This window comes from Drosophila melanogaster, chromosome 2R (assembly GCF_000001215.4).
Source record: "Drosophila melanogaster chromosome 2R".
Taxonomy (NCBI): domain Eukaryota; kingdom Metazoa; phylum Arthropoda; class Insecta; order Diptera; family Drosophilidae; genus Drosophila; species Drosophila melanogaster.
The window spans coordinates 15,863,905-15,880,467 of NT_033778.4; the positions used below are offsets into that span (position 1 = coordinate 15,863,905).

Consider the following 16,563-nt stretch of genomic DNA (forward strand, 5'->3'; position numbering starts at 1 on the left):
TGATTACCTGACAATATTTGATCAATGTACCATTGAACTCGCTGAATAGCTAACACGAAGTTAACACAAATCATACTAATTATTTATCTGCCTGATGGGAAACGTATCTGTCACGTCACTTTTGACGTACTGATAAGATTTCCCTAGATTATATGGCAATCGATTACGATTTTAGGTAACATTGTCTGCAGTGTGGACTTTTGAGTATATGAACTCCCAGAGTTAAATACACTAATTTTAATTCGAAAACAAGTTAAAATAATTGTCTGGGTTTTCTTATCAAATTCGTTCCTTTTGCTGTTTTCCTTTATCTATAGGAATTATGATCGATGTACTTAAAAATAAATAAGTTCTCCCACCAATATATATATATTATCTAATATATTGATGACTTTCTACTTTTTATAATAATAAAATATTAAATTTATTGTAAGAATATGAAGCAAGTTTTTGCAGCAAAACATAATACACCAACGGGCATAATATAAATCTTAAACATAATGCAATTTAAACTTAACTATCTAGAACCAACTAGTTACAATCGAACTTCCCATACTTAATCGAGTTCAATGGCCAAGTGCTTAATATTTCATTCGTAATTTCAAGTCAGGTCCAATCTATAAGTTTGATGAGGAGTCGGCCGCGGTCTCGGCCACGTTGTCAGGGCTTCCAACGGCGGATACGACGCCCTTGGAGATGTGAGTGGAGGTGCTGTTGTTCCGCTCCCGACGCGTACGCATCAGAAGGTCAATGAGATCGAGGAGCAGGTCGTCACCGGGGCTGCACTGCACCATCAGTTGTTGTACGAAGGCCAGGCGCTCAGAATCGGAACGTGGGCCGCTTTTCAGAATTTCGGGTACCTGGGCCAGCAGCCCGTTGCGGCAACTTGCGCTGATCTTGGACTTGGCGCATACGTACTCCAGCACAGAGGTCGGGTTCAGGCGGTCGCACACCACCGACGACAGATTCTCGCGCACAGCGTGGTCCAGGAAATCCTTGGAGTGGTTCTCCGACAGAGTCTCTAGCACGTTGGTCTTAAGTTTTTCGTTTGCCGTCATTTGGGCGGACAGAAACTTAGCCAACATGCCGGCGCTCTTCAGCGGACTCTTGTCAAAGTAGCGCTGCAAAACCGACTCCAGCGGTAATTGCGCCACCGCCAGATCAAGAGCGGCTTCTGGATCCATGATGGCTAGATCCTGGCCGGCTGTCTCGAGTTCAGACTCCACTTCCATCGCCTTGACGGGTTCTTCGGATATGCTAATGTTGTGCGCGTTGCCTGTGTCGTTCCACTTTAAGCTGGTGAAAGCATCCTCCTCGGGTGCTTCGCCAGTGGATTTGTCCAGGCTCTTGTCCGTCGTCGCTGTTCTGGCCGTCTGTTCGCTAGCGAAACGCTCTATTTCGATTATGCTGTCTAACCGACCACGTCTCCTCAACGCCTGGCGCATCTCGGTGGTCTGGGCCACCTTGTCCATAAGCAGACAGCGTTTGGGCTTCAAACTGCTGCGCGTCTCCTCAGCATCGCGTAGATACTCCTTGGTGACGGACACCGGTGGGTCGTGGAAACTAACTCGCTTACGCTTTAGAGCCGGCGAGTCCAGAGTAACATCATCGAGACTTTCGCATCGTAGCTTGCGCTTCAAGATGCTTACGGAGGGACTGGCCGATGGGGATGGCAGTCGTTTGGAAAACACCAATAGATCCTTCGAGGGAGGTGCCTGAATCGGTGTGGAAGTGTGATCCGTGCCCGTCAGCTCGTTTAGCTCGCTGGTGGGAGTGGACACCTGCTCGGCGCGATCCTGGGCACGGGCCGGCGTCACTTGGTGAACCAGGCGCGAAGTAGACATGCACGCATACGGCGAGCCGGAAGCAGCGTCCAGCTTCTTGTTGCGAATCATATTGATCAACTGAGCACCGCGTCCAGTCAGATGTCCCGTGGGCTTGGGCCGCAATGTTGGACTCGAGGAGTTGTTTGTCTGCTTGCGATCAGGTGGAGAGCTCTGCGAAAAGAAGGCGGAAATTAAAAAAGTTCATAAAAACATTGTAATAAAGTAACCGTTTTAACCAAGTCTAATGCGATTTACTTACCAAATTGTATATTCGCGTGCCTGATTTCTTTGGAGACATCTCACCGGCAGCCACAGCCCCCGCAGAAGCGGCAGGATCTCCGCTGCTTCCAGGCAGTTGGGTAGAGGGTACAGCTTCCAAGGGTACATCAGGCGGGGTCAGTTGTGTTGTTTCTGGAACAGGGTCGGGTTTCTTAACCGGTTCTGGCTGAGGCTCTGGCTCAGCTGCGACTTCCGGGAAAAGATCCTCGCTCTGCGCGATTACCACAACGGGGGTGGGTTTTGCAACCTTTGCCTGCTTAACGGCAGCTGCAAAAATTCAAGTGTTGGGATTAACATCCTTAGCTCACCTGTTACTTGTTTCACGTACCTGCTGTAGATTGAACGACCGGGGACGGTGGCAATTTCTTTGGCGATCTGAGCTGTGGTTCAAACGCTGGCTGTGGCTGAGCCACCTGTTCCGTTTCTTTTTGAGCCGCCCGTGTTCGCGTCTGACGCTTTGGCGGCTCCTCGGCAAGAGAAGCAGCCCTGGCAGCGGCCTCGAGTTCTTTTTGAGCTTGGGACTTACGCCCCGGTTTCTTTCGGATGGGTGTAACTACGTCAACTCTCACTGGTTCCTTCTCAGACTCCTCGCTGGCCGTTATATCGATCACCTCGCCGTTGTCATCCTTGCCGGTTAAGGCCAGCTCACCCTGTTTGCTCTTTGCAATAACCACCTTCTTAGGGGTCCAGGGCTTAATGGAAGCCGAGTCCTGAGACTGCGACATATCATTGTACAGAGCTGGAATGTCCGACTTTTCAGCGAAGCGCTCCTTTTGACGATCCGTCAGCTTCTCTGGATTCAGACTCCACACTGATGGGATGATCACGAAGAGATCATCTGCCTTAAAGAGTTCTTTGAGCTGATTGGCCATCGTCTTCATGGGTAGCTTGCGAAACTTTTCTTGAATTCCCCGCTTCCACTCCTCCAAGAATCCGCCTTCGCACTTCATCTTATTCCAGCACTGGATGCCAGAAGACAATGTTGGTTTCAATGAATCGAACACTACCATTAGTTCGTTTTGCCGCAACTCCACCACCAGGTTGCGGAGGGTGTTTAAACAGGCTTCGAGCGTTTTCTGGGAGGAGGGCTGCTCGAAAATGGTTTGAAGTAGCCCAAAAACGTCCTTATACAAAGGTGCCTCCTTACAGAGTCCAAACTTGATTAAGGAGGTCACATAAGCATCGAAGAGCTCTGCAAAGAGCGGTTCATCCTTGCTCTTTAGGAGGTCTGTAAGTGTGGCTTTCAGGTCCGTCAAGAACTTCTTCCTCCCCGGCGCGTTTTGGCCTGCGTTTACCAGTTGGCGCCATTGATCGCAAAAAGAGGCATCGAAGGAGTTGCTAGCACGCCGTCCCGCAAAGGCAGCCAGTGTCTGAAGTGGCCATAAAAGCCAAGTGTCCAAAAGGGAAGCGTTGTGTGCCACACGGTATTCAAGCGCATTGTTTCGCAGATAGTTGGACAACGCCTGCGACACCTGTCGCCACACCTGCAGCTTGAATGCGAATCCCTCAAAGTCCTCTTCGTCGTTGGCCTGCATCAGAAGCTCAGCGAAGGAGCCCAGCATCCGGAACTCGTTCTGATTGTTCGCCTCGATACGATCGACTGCGAAAATGCATGCGATACTTCGCTGCAGAATTGCTGCCGGAACTTCTGTCTTGGATTTCAGTACAAGTTTCAAGTAGGCCTCCAGAACATCAAGATGGTCGCTTCCAGACACACGCTCCATTACCAAGTTATCTGCGGCTATGGTATTGAAAAGAGCGCGTACAACTCGGCCACCGGAGTTATCTTCAGCCTGCAGGATTTTCTCGATTTCACTGCAGCACGCCACATTGAAGGGAGCAACTGCCAACCGAAACATGGCAAGGCACAGATTCCGCACGAGCAACTGCAGCAGGAGTTGTTCCGCTTCTGTGGCATCGTTCTCGGTAAGCAACTTTAAACCGGAAACGGCAGCGGCCAAAAGAGGTTTCCAATGCTGTTGGAATACCTCTACGCTCATCAGAGGCGAGGGCTGGACCAAGGTCTCCAAGCGTAGCTCTCTCATTAGACGCTGCAACGGTTCACTGGACTCCACGCCCCAAAGGGCCACAAGGCAGGGCAGGGCCAACTCCCGAGCCGTCTGGTAGTTGTGCGCCAGACCCGTAGCCAGATTTCGTGGACCTCCGCCTAGCATAAAAGCCAAAAAGTGCTCCACGGCGCTGTCAAAAGACTTGGGTAACTCGTGGTCCAGGCAGCTGAGCAGATACCACCACACTCGCAACTTGATGCCACTCACGTGCGAGGATCGCGATTGTGAAGTGCGCAGGGGGATCAGCAGCAAACGAAGCCTCTTCGCGGATGTCAGTTCGTCGTAGGCGGCAAAGATCTTGATGAGCACGCGCCAGCAAAGAAATGCCTCCGACCGCACACCATTATCCGGGTTGCGGAAGCCCAATTCAACCAGAGCCAAGAATTTGTTGATATATACACAGCCCCTGAGCAAATCCTCGTCCATGATTTGTACCAGCAGCGTCCATATTTTGTGCCAGTTGGAGTTCTTAGCATCGCGCATCTCCCCGATGATGATGGTGTATTTGTCGACAAATTCACTGCGGATCTGAGGCCAGCACTTGGCCGAGTGGATAACGGACACGTCAAGAGCCACCAGTGCCTCCGCAAGAGCTGCCACGGCACAGTCCTGGATCTTTCGGTCCGCATCGAACATAAGCGGCAGGATATCTCCCAGCCAGAACTCCACCAGTTCGTCATCCGTAAAGGAAGTGGCTATCAAACCGGAGCTTTTGCAGCTGCTGGCCAACAAGTCGATCATCTGGTGGTGCACATGGAAATATAGGTGGGGGGCCGGAGCTATAGTGAGATACATACTTGGCGCTGCAATTGGGTGCCCTACTTACGTTGCAATAATGCTGACGGCGGCCAGCAGCGAGCACTTCTTTCGCGGAAAGCTGCACCGTGCGGTAGGACTGCCCCGCCTGCGCGCCGAAGTCTACATCCATGGCTCGTACGCTGGATGATACGCTTATTTAATTATATTATTTTCTTCCGCCTGCGAACGCCACAAGTTATTTTCCCGCAGTTTTAAAGACTGTCGAAGAAAAAAGCGCGCGAATTGCTATGGCTAGAGGTGGCAAAAGCAGGTCGATATGTCATCGACAAGTTATCGCCGACAGTATGAAAATACCAAAATTGTGAAACTCAGAGTTGCCAGACTTGTGCAACGCCGGAAGTTAAAAATAATTTAAATTTAAAATCCTAGCAACATCACAAAGGACTACCGTTATTATTATTTTAGCTTTTACTCGTTTATTGCTTTTTACTCGATATTGTAGAGCTCAAGAACCGCCGTCCTCAACTGATTTCCGTAAAATAACTTTGTAACTGGCGGGACTCAATTGGATTTTTAAACATTTTAAACTCCCCAATTACAAGCTAAAAAGTATTTAAAACGTGGAATTGCAAATCATACAGAATCTGCACCTTTTATGGATCGACATAGTTGCAAAACACAAACTCGTTTAATTTTAAACATTTTTCTTTGTCAATTTTATTAGGAAATAATTGTTACACACAGAAATGAATATTATAATTGTCATTTCCCCCATTATTGCTCGGGACACGTTCTCTTCCTAATTAATTAGCTGAACACAATTTTGCGGCTGTGAACCGTCGAAAGCTTCGCCGGAAAAAGGTTAAATAAAAAACTGATAATTAAACTTGGTTTAGCAACAGCTATTACACATAATATATATATATATATTTGTCAATAGGTTATACATAAGGTATGCGTTTAATTGGTGCGCATAGTTATACTTGAATAATTAATAAAAATAATACACGTATTAAATATATATAAAAGACAACTAAAATGACCAAAAGGGGCTATTACACATGTATCGTATATGCATATATAATATATATGAATATAAATAGTGAAAAATAGTCAAAAACATTTTACATATACATATAGGGTCATACATACATACAGCATACATATAAGTATATATAGATTAGTATAAATTATTATTATTATGTAGATTTCTTTAAATGCGATTCGATTTTGTTTCGATTTTTAGGTCTAACTTAGGTCGGTAATTGTTAATTGTTAGAGATTTACATGCGACTACCCAGCTTAGATGTTGTTATCCGATTTATGTTTAGGTTTATGTTTCCTCAATTAGTTTAGATTAATTGTAATATTAGTTACGCTTCGATTTGCACACATTTAGTTTAATTAGGACTAATTCTAGGAAAACACTTGCAACAATTTGTTGGAAATTCGTTACACGTTTGGGGCCTTTGTTTCGTTACGATTCAATTCGATTCTTTGTGGTTTATTGGTTTGTTTCTCGATCCTTTCCGGTTCTATCAAAATACTTTATCCTTTGAGCAACTTAGACTAAAGAAGGTTTTCGTTATGCACTTATTATCGTTTACTCGTTTCTTTGAGACAACTGAACGGAGCGTTTAAAACGACCGTTGCAGGTTTTTGTATTTTGTAATGCGTGCGCTTCTGTGCGATTTTACTGTGTTTTGTTTTGTTTAGAACTTTAGTTTAGTTTATCATTATTTATCGTTTGTCATTCGACATTCGTCTGGTTACCATCTCCCAACAACTGTTTCGTTTTCTATCTACAAAAGGAATCTGTTCTACGTTCAATTTCCGAGCTCCTCGACTGGTTCCTCTGGCGGATGACGGATGGTGGGGGGATGGAGGGAATGTATTTGCTGCGGGACTCATGCTGGGCGGGTTGGGCGTTGAGTTCAGTTCAGTTCGAGGGGGCGTGGCACATGCAATGACTTGCTTAAAGCTTGTATACGCTGATGTGATTGAGAATGTCCTACATGGGAGGGGAAAATAGGGCACACAACGTGCGAAAGAAGGAACGGGGAAGAAGTGACGTGGGTCAGCTAATTTCCGGCGGAGTGTGGCAGGGGCTACAGTTGCGTCTCACATAAATACATAGATATCCGGATCGATCGATCGCCGTATTATGGTTCTGTTATTATGTACATCGCCTGGGTAGCTTGCACTAGTAAATTGATATATGCGAATATATAGAATACATGTGTAGCAAGGAAGTGTCCGCATTTGCGAGCACAATGTCGAAGGATAAGATAGATATATAAATGTATATATAAATATATATAAGGAAGCGGAAGGGGACGAAAGCAAATCGATGCCGCTGTGTTACATAGATTATGCGATTAATATATGGCATATGGCATATGGTACGAGTACGAGTATATATTCGAGTATATGAGTGCTAGTAGTAGAAGAAGGACCTTGCATCCCGAAGGCAGCTAGCCAGCCTCCATAGACTGCATGATGATCATGACGATGCAGGAAACGGGGATTGGGTGGGGGGATGTGGGGCATTCGACACCGAAAATCGAATCCCCCTTGTTGTACTACCAGTGCATCATGCGCAGCTGATCGAGGATGCGTTGCTTGAAGAAGGTGCCCAGCATGCCGAAGACCGTCGACACGGCGGCCACGCCCATCATGACCTGCATGATGCAATGGATGCCAGACAGTTCCTCCTCCGACTGTTGCCGATGACGATGTCGCGCCCTATGGTGGCGCCGACCACCATTCTCCTGCAGCCGCTGTAGACGCTCCAAGTCCTCGTCAAACTGTGGCACAATGGCCAGATTGATGACTTCCGTCTTGGAGAGCAGCTGCTCGTTGGCTATGGTGTGTGCCTCGGTGGCTCCCTTGCTGGTGGCCTCGTTGTGCTCCTTGTCCCGCTCCCGCTGCTTTTCCAACTCACGCACCCGCGACCGCTCGTCCAGCATCGTGTTGTCACGGCTGAAGTCAAAGTCGTGGGTGCTGGGGATCAGCGGCGTCTGGAGCGTCCTTCCGGATGTCGGGAACTCAGCCAGGTTCACCTTGGCTAGGAACTGATGTCCGGAAGCGGGACTACGGGACGTGGCCTCCGGCAGTGGAGGCGGAGGCTGTTGCGTGGGCAATTGGTCACGCACCCGGGTCTCCTGGAACTGGTTCTTCTTGATGCCCAGAACCTCGGACAGTGGCCTGTTGATCATCGGCAGAAGCGAGTCGGAGGTGGGCCGAATTATAAATGACCCTCCTGGCTGGACGTTATCTGGAGGCTCCAAAATCTCTGGCTGCAGTGGCTTGGGCGTGGAGGCCACTGGTGAGGACTTTCCAGCACTAGTTTCACCTTTACTGTCCTCGGTATCCTCGCTGTCCGTGTAGACAGAGTCCTCCGCCGAGGAGGAATCTTCGGTTTTAGGCTTTGACTCCTTGGCCGGCTGTCCCGAAAACTTGTGCGTCAGGTTGCGTATGGGCTCGTACTTGGAGCTCTCCGAGTCTCCGCGATAGAGCAGCGCCACCTTGCCATCGGGCGTCAGAACAGGTGTAATCTTGGGGTGGGGCGACGGAAAGCGATGACTGCTCTCGGGGTCCGGTGACAGGGCGTCGAAGTCGGTGAGCGCCGGCTTCTTTTGCTGCTGCTGTTGCGCATCCTTGTCCGGACTTTGATCCTTGTCCGTCTGCTGGTACACAATGCTCACCTTGCCCAGCGGCGTGGAGATGATTTTGATGGCATCGTTGCCGTTCTTGCGGTGATACGGACCGTTCTTGCGCTGTTGCTGCTGGGAGCCAAAGAAGCCGCGCCCCTGGTTCTCCCCCGTGTCGGCGAACTCGTCATCGACGCCGTCATCGCCGTCCTCGCCATCCTCGTCATCGTTGGCAAAGTGGCCGCTGCTCTCGCGCAGATCTATCGCAGTGCTCGGCACGGCCACCGCAACAGCCGTTTCCGGAGCCGCCTGTGCTTCTGTGAGCAGCTTCTTGCGGATATTCTCCAGCTGAGTCTCGCGGAAGCTATTGCTCGGCCGGAATCGCGATCGAAAGCCGCCGAAACCACTGCCCTCTTCGTTAAGGAAATGCTCCTCGTCGGGCCTGGGTCTAACCGTTCTTGGCCGCTCCATGGCGATACGTTCGTCATCCTCGTCGTAACCCATGTCTTCCTCTTCATCTGGCACACTTACCAGACCTTTGGGATCGGGAAGCTGCTCTGGATCCTCCTCCCCATCCTCCTCGTCTGCATAATCATCATCGAGACCATCGTCATCGTCGTCATCGATGGTGTCGTCGTAGAGATCGGACTGCATGCCGTCCGTGGGGTAATCATCACTCTCGTCCCTCACCTCCTCCGTTGTCTCCCCCGCGTCAGCACTCTCCTCCGCTTCATCCTTCGTCCCCCTAACATCCGTGCTATCCCTAGTGCTATGGCTAAGACTATCGTTACTATAACTACTACTATAAGTTAGATTTAAACCTGTTCCTAAACTAACATCTAAGCTGCTATTGCTCCGTTCGAGCAATTGGGTAGTCGCATCTTTCAGTCAGTAGCATTTCTTGGTGCATCCGCACTTGCGCACGATGTCCAAGTTCTTGATGTACTTGCGGTTGTTGCTGCACACCATGCGCACCTGTAGGCAAAACGGGCAGATTGATTAGTTTTAAACACCAGGACATATTGTATATTCAGATTCACTCACCTTGCGCCGTCTCACAATTTTGGCCGCGCAGCACTGGTTGCCGCAGCCGCCCACGCACTTGGCGTACTTCAACGGCTGCCTCGAGCGACAGTCGTTCTCCGTGTAGTACTCGCGCACCTGCTCCTTGCGACAGGTGGACGCCGCTGTGGGTGGAAGGAAAGAGTCAACAGAACGCAATTAGTCGGCGAGCTAAGGCAGTGGCTGCAACGTGAGTTGCGGTCGGATAATTAGAACTAACAAAGTGCACAGTGTCGTCTCCGCCCCCCCCCATCAAAAACCCCACGATATTTCCCTTTGATGGATGAGTAGCGTGAAAAGCGAATGTCATGAATATGCGTGTGCGTATATGTGTCAATAATTAAAGCTTGCTGGTGTAGTATTAATATTTAGCATGTGCCACCATATGATTAACGCTTAAGAGTGAGGTGAACACCTCTGCCGTGTTTCTTGGCTATTTATGAAATTGCGATTCTGATATAAGTACCTTTTTTTTTAAATAAAATCACGTTAGTACCGTAATTCTAAATTTTTCAATGAGGTTGTTTGGTTTTGTTTTCTTGAGAATTTTAAGCCTACAATTCTTTTTGAAAAATTAAGCTGAGTACCCATCTACTTTTACCACATATTCACAGTCAAAACAAAACTATATAGATCTTAAATGCCCTACTCAGTTATGTCATATTTTTTGGTTAGTAGTGAATGGTGTACACCCGGGTGTGAGTTGTGAGTAGCAAAAGCATGATAGATGTATGTACCGGTGACTGTTGGGGGCTCAGTGCTGCCCTCACCTTGATCGCAGTAGCGGCCGCGCTGGCCGTGCTTGCACTTGCACTGGTAGCCGTCCCTGGCATTGGAATTCGGCACACAGCGACTGCCCCGACGGCATTTGTTCTCCAGGCAAGGATCCACCGGCTCCTGAAAATGGACAAAATTGTTTAGCTAAAGCCTTCTCTAGTGGTGATTACAGGACAACCCACCTCTTTGATGTGCGGTGTCTCGTCCATGAAATCCTGCTCGTCGTCTTCCTCCTCTTGCTGCTCTCCTTCGAGCAGGGCACATCCTGGTGTGATCTTTTGCTGGCGCTGGGCATTGCCAAAGTCGACCAGCTTATGATTGATCCACACCTCCTTCATGCAGCCCTTAAAGCTGGTAAGGTTGCGTATTTGCCAGTTCTTGTACGCCTGCTGTGCAGGATCCACGGGTAGGCCGCCCAGGAACATGGGCGTCGTGAGTTTCAGGTAGTCGTTGGAGCCCTCGTTGATGATGGAACGGGCCAATCCGCGATCCACGCGCAGCGTGAAATTCTTCTTGATGGCCAGAAGCTCCACGGCATGGTACTTTCCATCGGCCACCATCTCAAAGCTGTACATCGTGGACACAGGGTGATTACCCACATCGTAGCTAACCCGAATACGCCCATTAAACAGTTCCACTGCAAGATGAGCATCCTGGCCGTCGTACATGAGAATTCCATTCTGCTCCGCGCTACTGAAGACTATCGTCACGTTCGCCTCCGGACGTGTTCGCAGTGGCTCCAGTTCTACAAACGAGTTGTTGTGGACAAAGCTTATGCTGGTGAGGTACTCGCACCACTTTCCAGTGTAACCCGGATGACACCTGCATAGGTAGTCGCTGCCCTGAGCGTTCGGTTGGAAGCAGACACCGTGCTTGCACTCGTGGTTTTGACAAGGCGACGTCTGTGGATACATCATCGAGATCATGTTGTGGCCTTCACAGTACTTGCCCGTATAGTCGTCTGGACAGCGGCATTGGTAGTCGTTGATGCCGTCCACGCACGTTCCACCGTTCTGGCACATGTGGTTCTGGCAGTCGTCAATATTGTCCGTGCAGTTGGTGCCATGGAAACCTGCCTGACAATCGCAGCTGTAGTGGGTAAAGTGGTCCATGCACTTGGCTCCATTCGCGCAGGGATTGAACTCCGGACTGCAGAACTGGATTTTGGTGTCGCAGAACTCGCCACTGAATCCCGGCTGGCACTCACATTTGTACGACTCCACTCCGTCGATGCAGGTGGCATTGTTCTGGCACTTGATCTCGCCCAGGCAATCGTCGATATTCGTCTCGCAGCGGGCACCTGTGTATCCCGGAGCGCACTGACAGCTGAAACGACCCTCCTCCAGCACCGTGCAAGTGGCATTGTTGCGGCACGGATTTCCGTAGCAAGCATCGATCATAAACTCACAGTGTTTGCCATGATAGCCCGGCTGGCAGAGGCACTGGTACTCTCGCTGCGGAAGGGCCACGCACTGCGCTTGATTCTGGCACGGCTGCTCAAAACAGGCGTTGCACTTGGCCAGAATATCATTGCGCACGCGGCCGCGGCAAACGAAGCTCGACGAGGGTGTGGACAGGATCAGCTTATCCTTCATCTGTTCCGGTTCGGCGCAACGTGCAATTCCCGGTTCCACGTAGTCCAGCTTTATCCAATCGGAGAACCACTTCAGACCGCAATCGCAGTACAAGGGATTGCTGCCTAGTGCGCTGTATAAGAAATTAGGGTTCAATGGACTGTCCAATTTGGTGGCTAGTGTCTCTATCTACTCACATGTGGGTCAACGACTTGAGGTCCTCGAAGGAGCCTTCCGGCAGCATCGAGATGCGGTTACCGTGCAGCGAAAGCACGCGCAGGTTATTCAGGCCAGACAACGCATGCCGCTGCAGACACTGCAGCTTGTTGTATGAGATGATGCTGCAAAGGGCAGAAAGACCGAAGAAACGTTTACAAATTGCATTAGGCTAGCACACAGTCACAAACAGACACATGCGGCAATTGATGAAGAAATGAAAGTAATTGCAAAACGTTTTCCATTCGCAAACGGAGGAGAAACACCAGAAATAACGGCTAAGCTTTGATTGTGGATAGCGCACATCAACGAAGACAGTGGGCTTACATTGGACGAACAGCATCCAAGATGGGTTTCTTTGACAAAAGTTATAGTTCATGTTTTAGAGATTCCATAATGTCTTATATAATTATGTGGGTTTTGAGACTAATCTGGCACATGGCACATAGAATTTTAATGACTAAACGTTAACGAAAGTAGTGAAATAGCAGTGATAACTGCACACTATATCCACTATTATTACATGTACAAGCCCAATGTTCGACTAGGAACCACTGTAGCCTGGCGTCGCAGTCCGCGTCAACGACTAATGCTTAAGCACGAGTCACGATTTCGACTTTACGTCTCGGAATGAATTTCGTGCCTGCGCTCCCTAGGCTTCCATTGCTTTGTTGGTGACTGCCTTCTGGACAGAGGGGCAGACCTCGAGCCAAAGACCGGGCCAGAGACCGGCCCATGGCCCAATCCCAATCCCACTCGCAATGCAATGGCCAGGTCGACAAACGATGCAATTGGCGCAGAATTGTGTCAAGCCCTCTTGAGCCTTCGATTTGCGTTGCTTTTGCTGTTATTTCGTGGTTTCCGTGCTGCGGCGGAGCAATTAAAAAGTCATTAGGCCTAGTTGGACTTACAGCGTGGACAGCTTGGTCAGATTGGCAAAGGTGTAGTTGGAGAGAATGGTGATCTGGTTGTTGCTGAGATCGCTGCGAATGGAATGCCAAGTGGCGAATTAGCAAACGTCTTTGGGATGCACAATGTAGATAGATACTTACAGTCGGGTAAGGGAGCGCAAATGGCGTATGCGTTCGTAGTGAATCTGCTCGATCTCATTGGACTCCAGATACAGCTCCGATGTCTCGGCGGGAATGCCGCGCGGTATCTCCTTCAGCTGGTTACGCGAACAGCGGACCACGGTGCCGGTGCAGGTGCAGGATGGCGGACAGTAGCCATCGCCCAGGCAGCCCTCGCTGTTCTCGCTGCTACACTTGAATTCCGAGTGGGGCAAGTCCTTGATCTGCACGTCACGTACCTTCGACGGGGCTCCACAACGTGCCGCTCCGCCGTTCAGTGATTTTTTGCGCAGCCATTCCGCGAACCAGGCCAAATGACAATTGCAATTGAATGGATTCGATGCGAGGTTCCTGCGAGGGCATAAAAATTGTGACAGCATGGGCCACAAAAAACGATTACGATAACGGCGTTGATAAAGGGTTCTTATAATTCAATTTTCCTGCCCAGCCGCATGGGCGTTTGATAAATTAATTCCGTATTCATTTGGTGCCATAGTCAGCATACATATGTTACTCCTTCAGCTTTCCCTTCCCCTCCGACCACTTTCCCTGGCCAATCCATGCCAGGCACTTTAATTATGCGGACCAGGGGCCTTAGGAGCGGAGTAAGTGAAACAATGGCGCACAAATTACATTGGCAATTCCAAAGTTGCAGCCGAGTCCAGACTAATTTAATAAGCAATTCTGCTTTGTCATGCCACCAGCTATGCCAGCTCCCTATTACATGTGCATGTGTTAGAAGGTTTACACTCGAAATAAATCATTAGTAAATAAATATATACATCGTGCAGGGTTCCTGCTGATTACAAATGGTATGAACATAGGAGGTTAAATCACAATCGAGCATAAGTATTTGTATCCTAGTAAGAATAAAGTTACCAGTGATATTCCTACTGACCATACATATGATTTATATGATTGGATGAATTAAATTAATTAATTCAAATGTAAATAAGATAGTCCGCATCTTAATGCTGCCCGTACTTCTTCTTTCATTCTTTGAATATTAAACTCTTAGTATTTCTCTCAGTGCAGCAGAGTGTGTAGGCCGCAGGCAGCTAACTAACACTTTGGGCTCCTTTCACGCAACACCTTTGAAGGTGGCAAAGTGGGAGGGCGTTGGTTGTGGGGCGGCATGTGGTGGTGGGTGTCATGTGGTGCACAGCACTTAATGAATTTCATTGATGCTATTTATTAGCTACTTAAATGAATTTTACAATAATTTGCGAGCAGACCCAGCGGACCACACGGCACCTCTATGTATGTACCTCTCCTACATCCTACATGCTGACTGGCTTGGGCGCTCTCCATTGAACTCAATTTTAATTAATTAAATCATCGAAGGCGCACACACACACACACATGGCCACTGCCACGTATTCTCCCTTTGCTTGGGGGATGATTTACAGGCAACAAAGGCGGGGCACATGGGGCGCATGGGGCACATGGCCGGGAAAGAATGAGGAGCTAGTGGTATCTGTTATCGCAGCAGCAGTGCAGACAGAAACCCACACACACAGACGAGCAGAAAGCCATGCTATAAATTGAAGTTCAATTGAATTATATCCAATAGTTTGCTGTGCTTTTGGTGGCTGGCATCAAGAAGCAAAACTGATTTGATGGCAGCAGACGAAGCACATGGAGCAGACAGAGCAGCAACATCAGACAGAGTTCAACTGGAGAACAATCAGAACCATTAACCTCATTTTACGAGCGAGGAGCTGCTGCCCCTCACCAATCCATCCGCTGGCCAATTAATGCTTAAGCCAAATCATTTATCTATTGAAGTGCATCCCGAGCACTTGGCACAGTTTTAATTGCCAAGCATTGCCAAGCAGAGAATCTGGGATTCCGGGAATCTGGTTACTTACAGCGACGTCAGAGAGTTGAGATGCTCAAAGGAACCGGGCATAACGCATGAGATTTGATTGTCGTACAGATTGCTGCAACGGAAAGAGATTACGTAATGTCAGGTACTCGTTTACAGGTAGTGGATACGCTAATTAGAGGGCAATCAAGTTTTTATGGTGCTTGAATGGGAAATGAAATGGTCATATGTTTGCAATTAAAGATTTTTTTATCGTAGCTACTGTTTTCTTTTATTGTTGAACCAAAGAAATCCATACATTGTAGTCGTCAAAAACAAACATACCAAATTATACTCCCCCCAATTCTAGCAATCCCATAAGCATTTAAATGGACTTACAGCGTTTTTAGTTGGTGCAGTCCCAGGAACATCTTGTTCGATATCTCCTTGATCTTGTTCTCGCCCAGCTGCAACTCCTGGATGTGGGATGCTCCCTCGAAGGCGTTGGGCTCGATGCCGGTCAGCTGGTTGCGCTTCAATTCCAGCTTCACCAAGTGCGGCAGGCGACCAAAGAGGCCATCGGAACTGATGCGTCCCAGTTCGTTGTCGTTGAGCAAACTGCCAAATGAAGTAATGTATATATTGCGAGTTAGGGATGCGGGGAGCAGGATGCAGGGACATGGAATCCGGAAGTGGACTTACAGCTCAGTTGTGTGCAGGGGAATGTCGCGCGGAATCTCCTTCAGGCCCCGGCCCGTGCAATCCACGGTGGTGCCCTCGCAGTGGCACATGGCCGGACAGTCGGAGTCCATGCGGCACTCGCCGGACAGCTTCATCCGCAATTCATCCCAGGAGCCTGAAATGCGGAAGAGGGGGATCGCTTCAGTTGGCTGGTTAAGTACAAGGACGCTAGCAGCAGTCTTACATTTGAATTTCTCCTCGCGCAGCGATTCAATCCGACGACGATGCATCCGCTTCGGTGACTCGCAGCGGGCTCCACTCGTCTCTATGGGATTTTTGTGCAAATAGTCGGCCAGCCAGCGCAGATTGCAGTCGCAGATGAAAGGATTCTTGGCCAGATGTCTGTGTGTATGGATGTGCGAGTGTGCGTGCCGAAATGGAATGAAAGTAAGCAAAGAAAGTAGCATTGAGCATTCGACTGAATGGCTGAAACGGTTATGCGGCAGGACTTCTGAGGAGGGTATTGGGGCACCAAGACGTTGTTGCCCGGGCAACCGAAGGGAAGGGTCTATGGCTACCGTGGAGTCTTGAGACGTCTTAAAAGTGCACCAGCCTTGTGGCTACGACATTTCCGTTGTTGTTCTCCCTAGCTCGCCGTTGTTGTTCTGCAACTATTTAAAAGCGATTCCCGACAGGGTTGCCAAACGCCTGTGGACTGCGCAAATAGTAAATGTTTTTAGTGTTTCAATTGAGTTAGGGAGGCAGGTCCGCAAGGAATAGGTTAGCTTGT

At 49.0% G+C, this 16,563-nt stretch overlaps 2 protein-coding genes across 7 annotated transcripts in view; both read right to left on the reverse strand.

The window, feature by feature from the left end:
- Window positions 1-404: 404 nt before the first annotated feature.
- On the reverse strand, window positions 405-5,243 carry Rif1 (Rap1 interacting factor 1). The gene is made up of 4 exons (NM_166120.2): window positions 5,001-5,243; window positions 2,434-4,915; window positions 2,086-2,372; window positions 405-1,997 (listed from the first exon to the last, which is right to left on the reverse strand). Exons 1-4 carry the CDS (start codon window positions 5,100-5,102, stop codon window positions 618-620), a joined length of 4,251 nt encoding a protein of 1,416 aa, NP_725497.1. The 5' UTR covers window positions 5,103-5,243; the 3' UTR covers window positions 405-617.
- A 347-nt stretch (window positions 5,244-5,590) lies between these two features.
- sli (slit) overlaps window positions 5,591-16,563 on the reverse strand; it is a 52,624-nt gene continuing 41,651 nt past the window's right edge. For 4 of the 6 annotated variants that reach the window (NM_057380.4, NM_057379.4, NM_001274088.1 and 1 more), the window contains 11 exons: window positions 16,018-16,175; window positions 15,795-15,948; window positions 15,492-15,710; window positions 15,157-15,228; window positions 13,268-13,636; window positions 13,127-13,198; window positions 12,197-12,340; window positions 10,608-12,132; window positions 10,386-10,545; window positions 9,631-9,773; window positions 6,150-9,561 (listed from right to left, as the gene is read on the reverse strand). In NM_057380.4, the coding sequence (NP_476728.1) occupies window positions 9,475-9,561; window positions 9,631-9,773; window positions 10,386-10,545; window positions 10,608-12,132; window positions 12,197-12,340; window positions 13,127-13,198; window positions 13,268-13,636; window positions 15,157-15,228; window positions 15,492-15,710; window positions 15,795-15,948; window positions 16,018-16,175 (3,103 nt within the window). In that variant the 3' untranslated portion in view covers window positions 6,150-9,474. Of the gene's footprint in view, window positions 9,562-9,630; window positions 9,774-10,385; window positions 10,546-10,607; window positions 12,133-12,196; window positions 12,341-13,126; window positions 13,199-13,267; window positions 13,637-15,156; window positions 15,229-15,491; window positions 15,711-15,794; window positions 15,949-16,017; window positions 16,176-16,563 lie in introns of all 6 variants that reach the window. The other 2 variants (NM_001103863.3, NM_057381.4) reach the window with 2 other exon arrangements.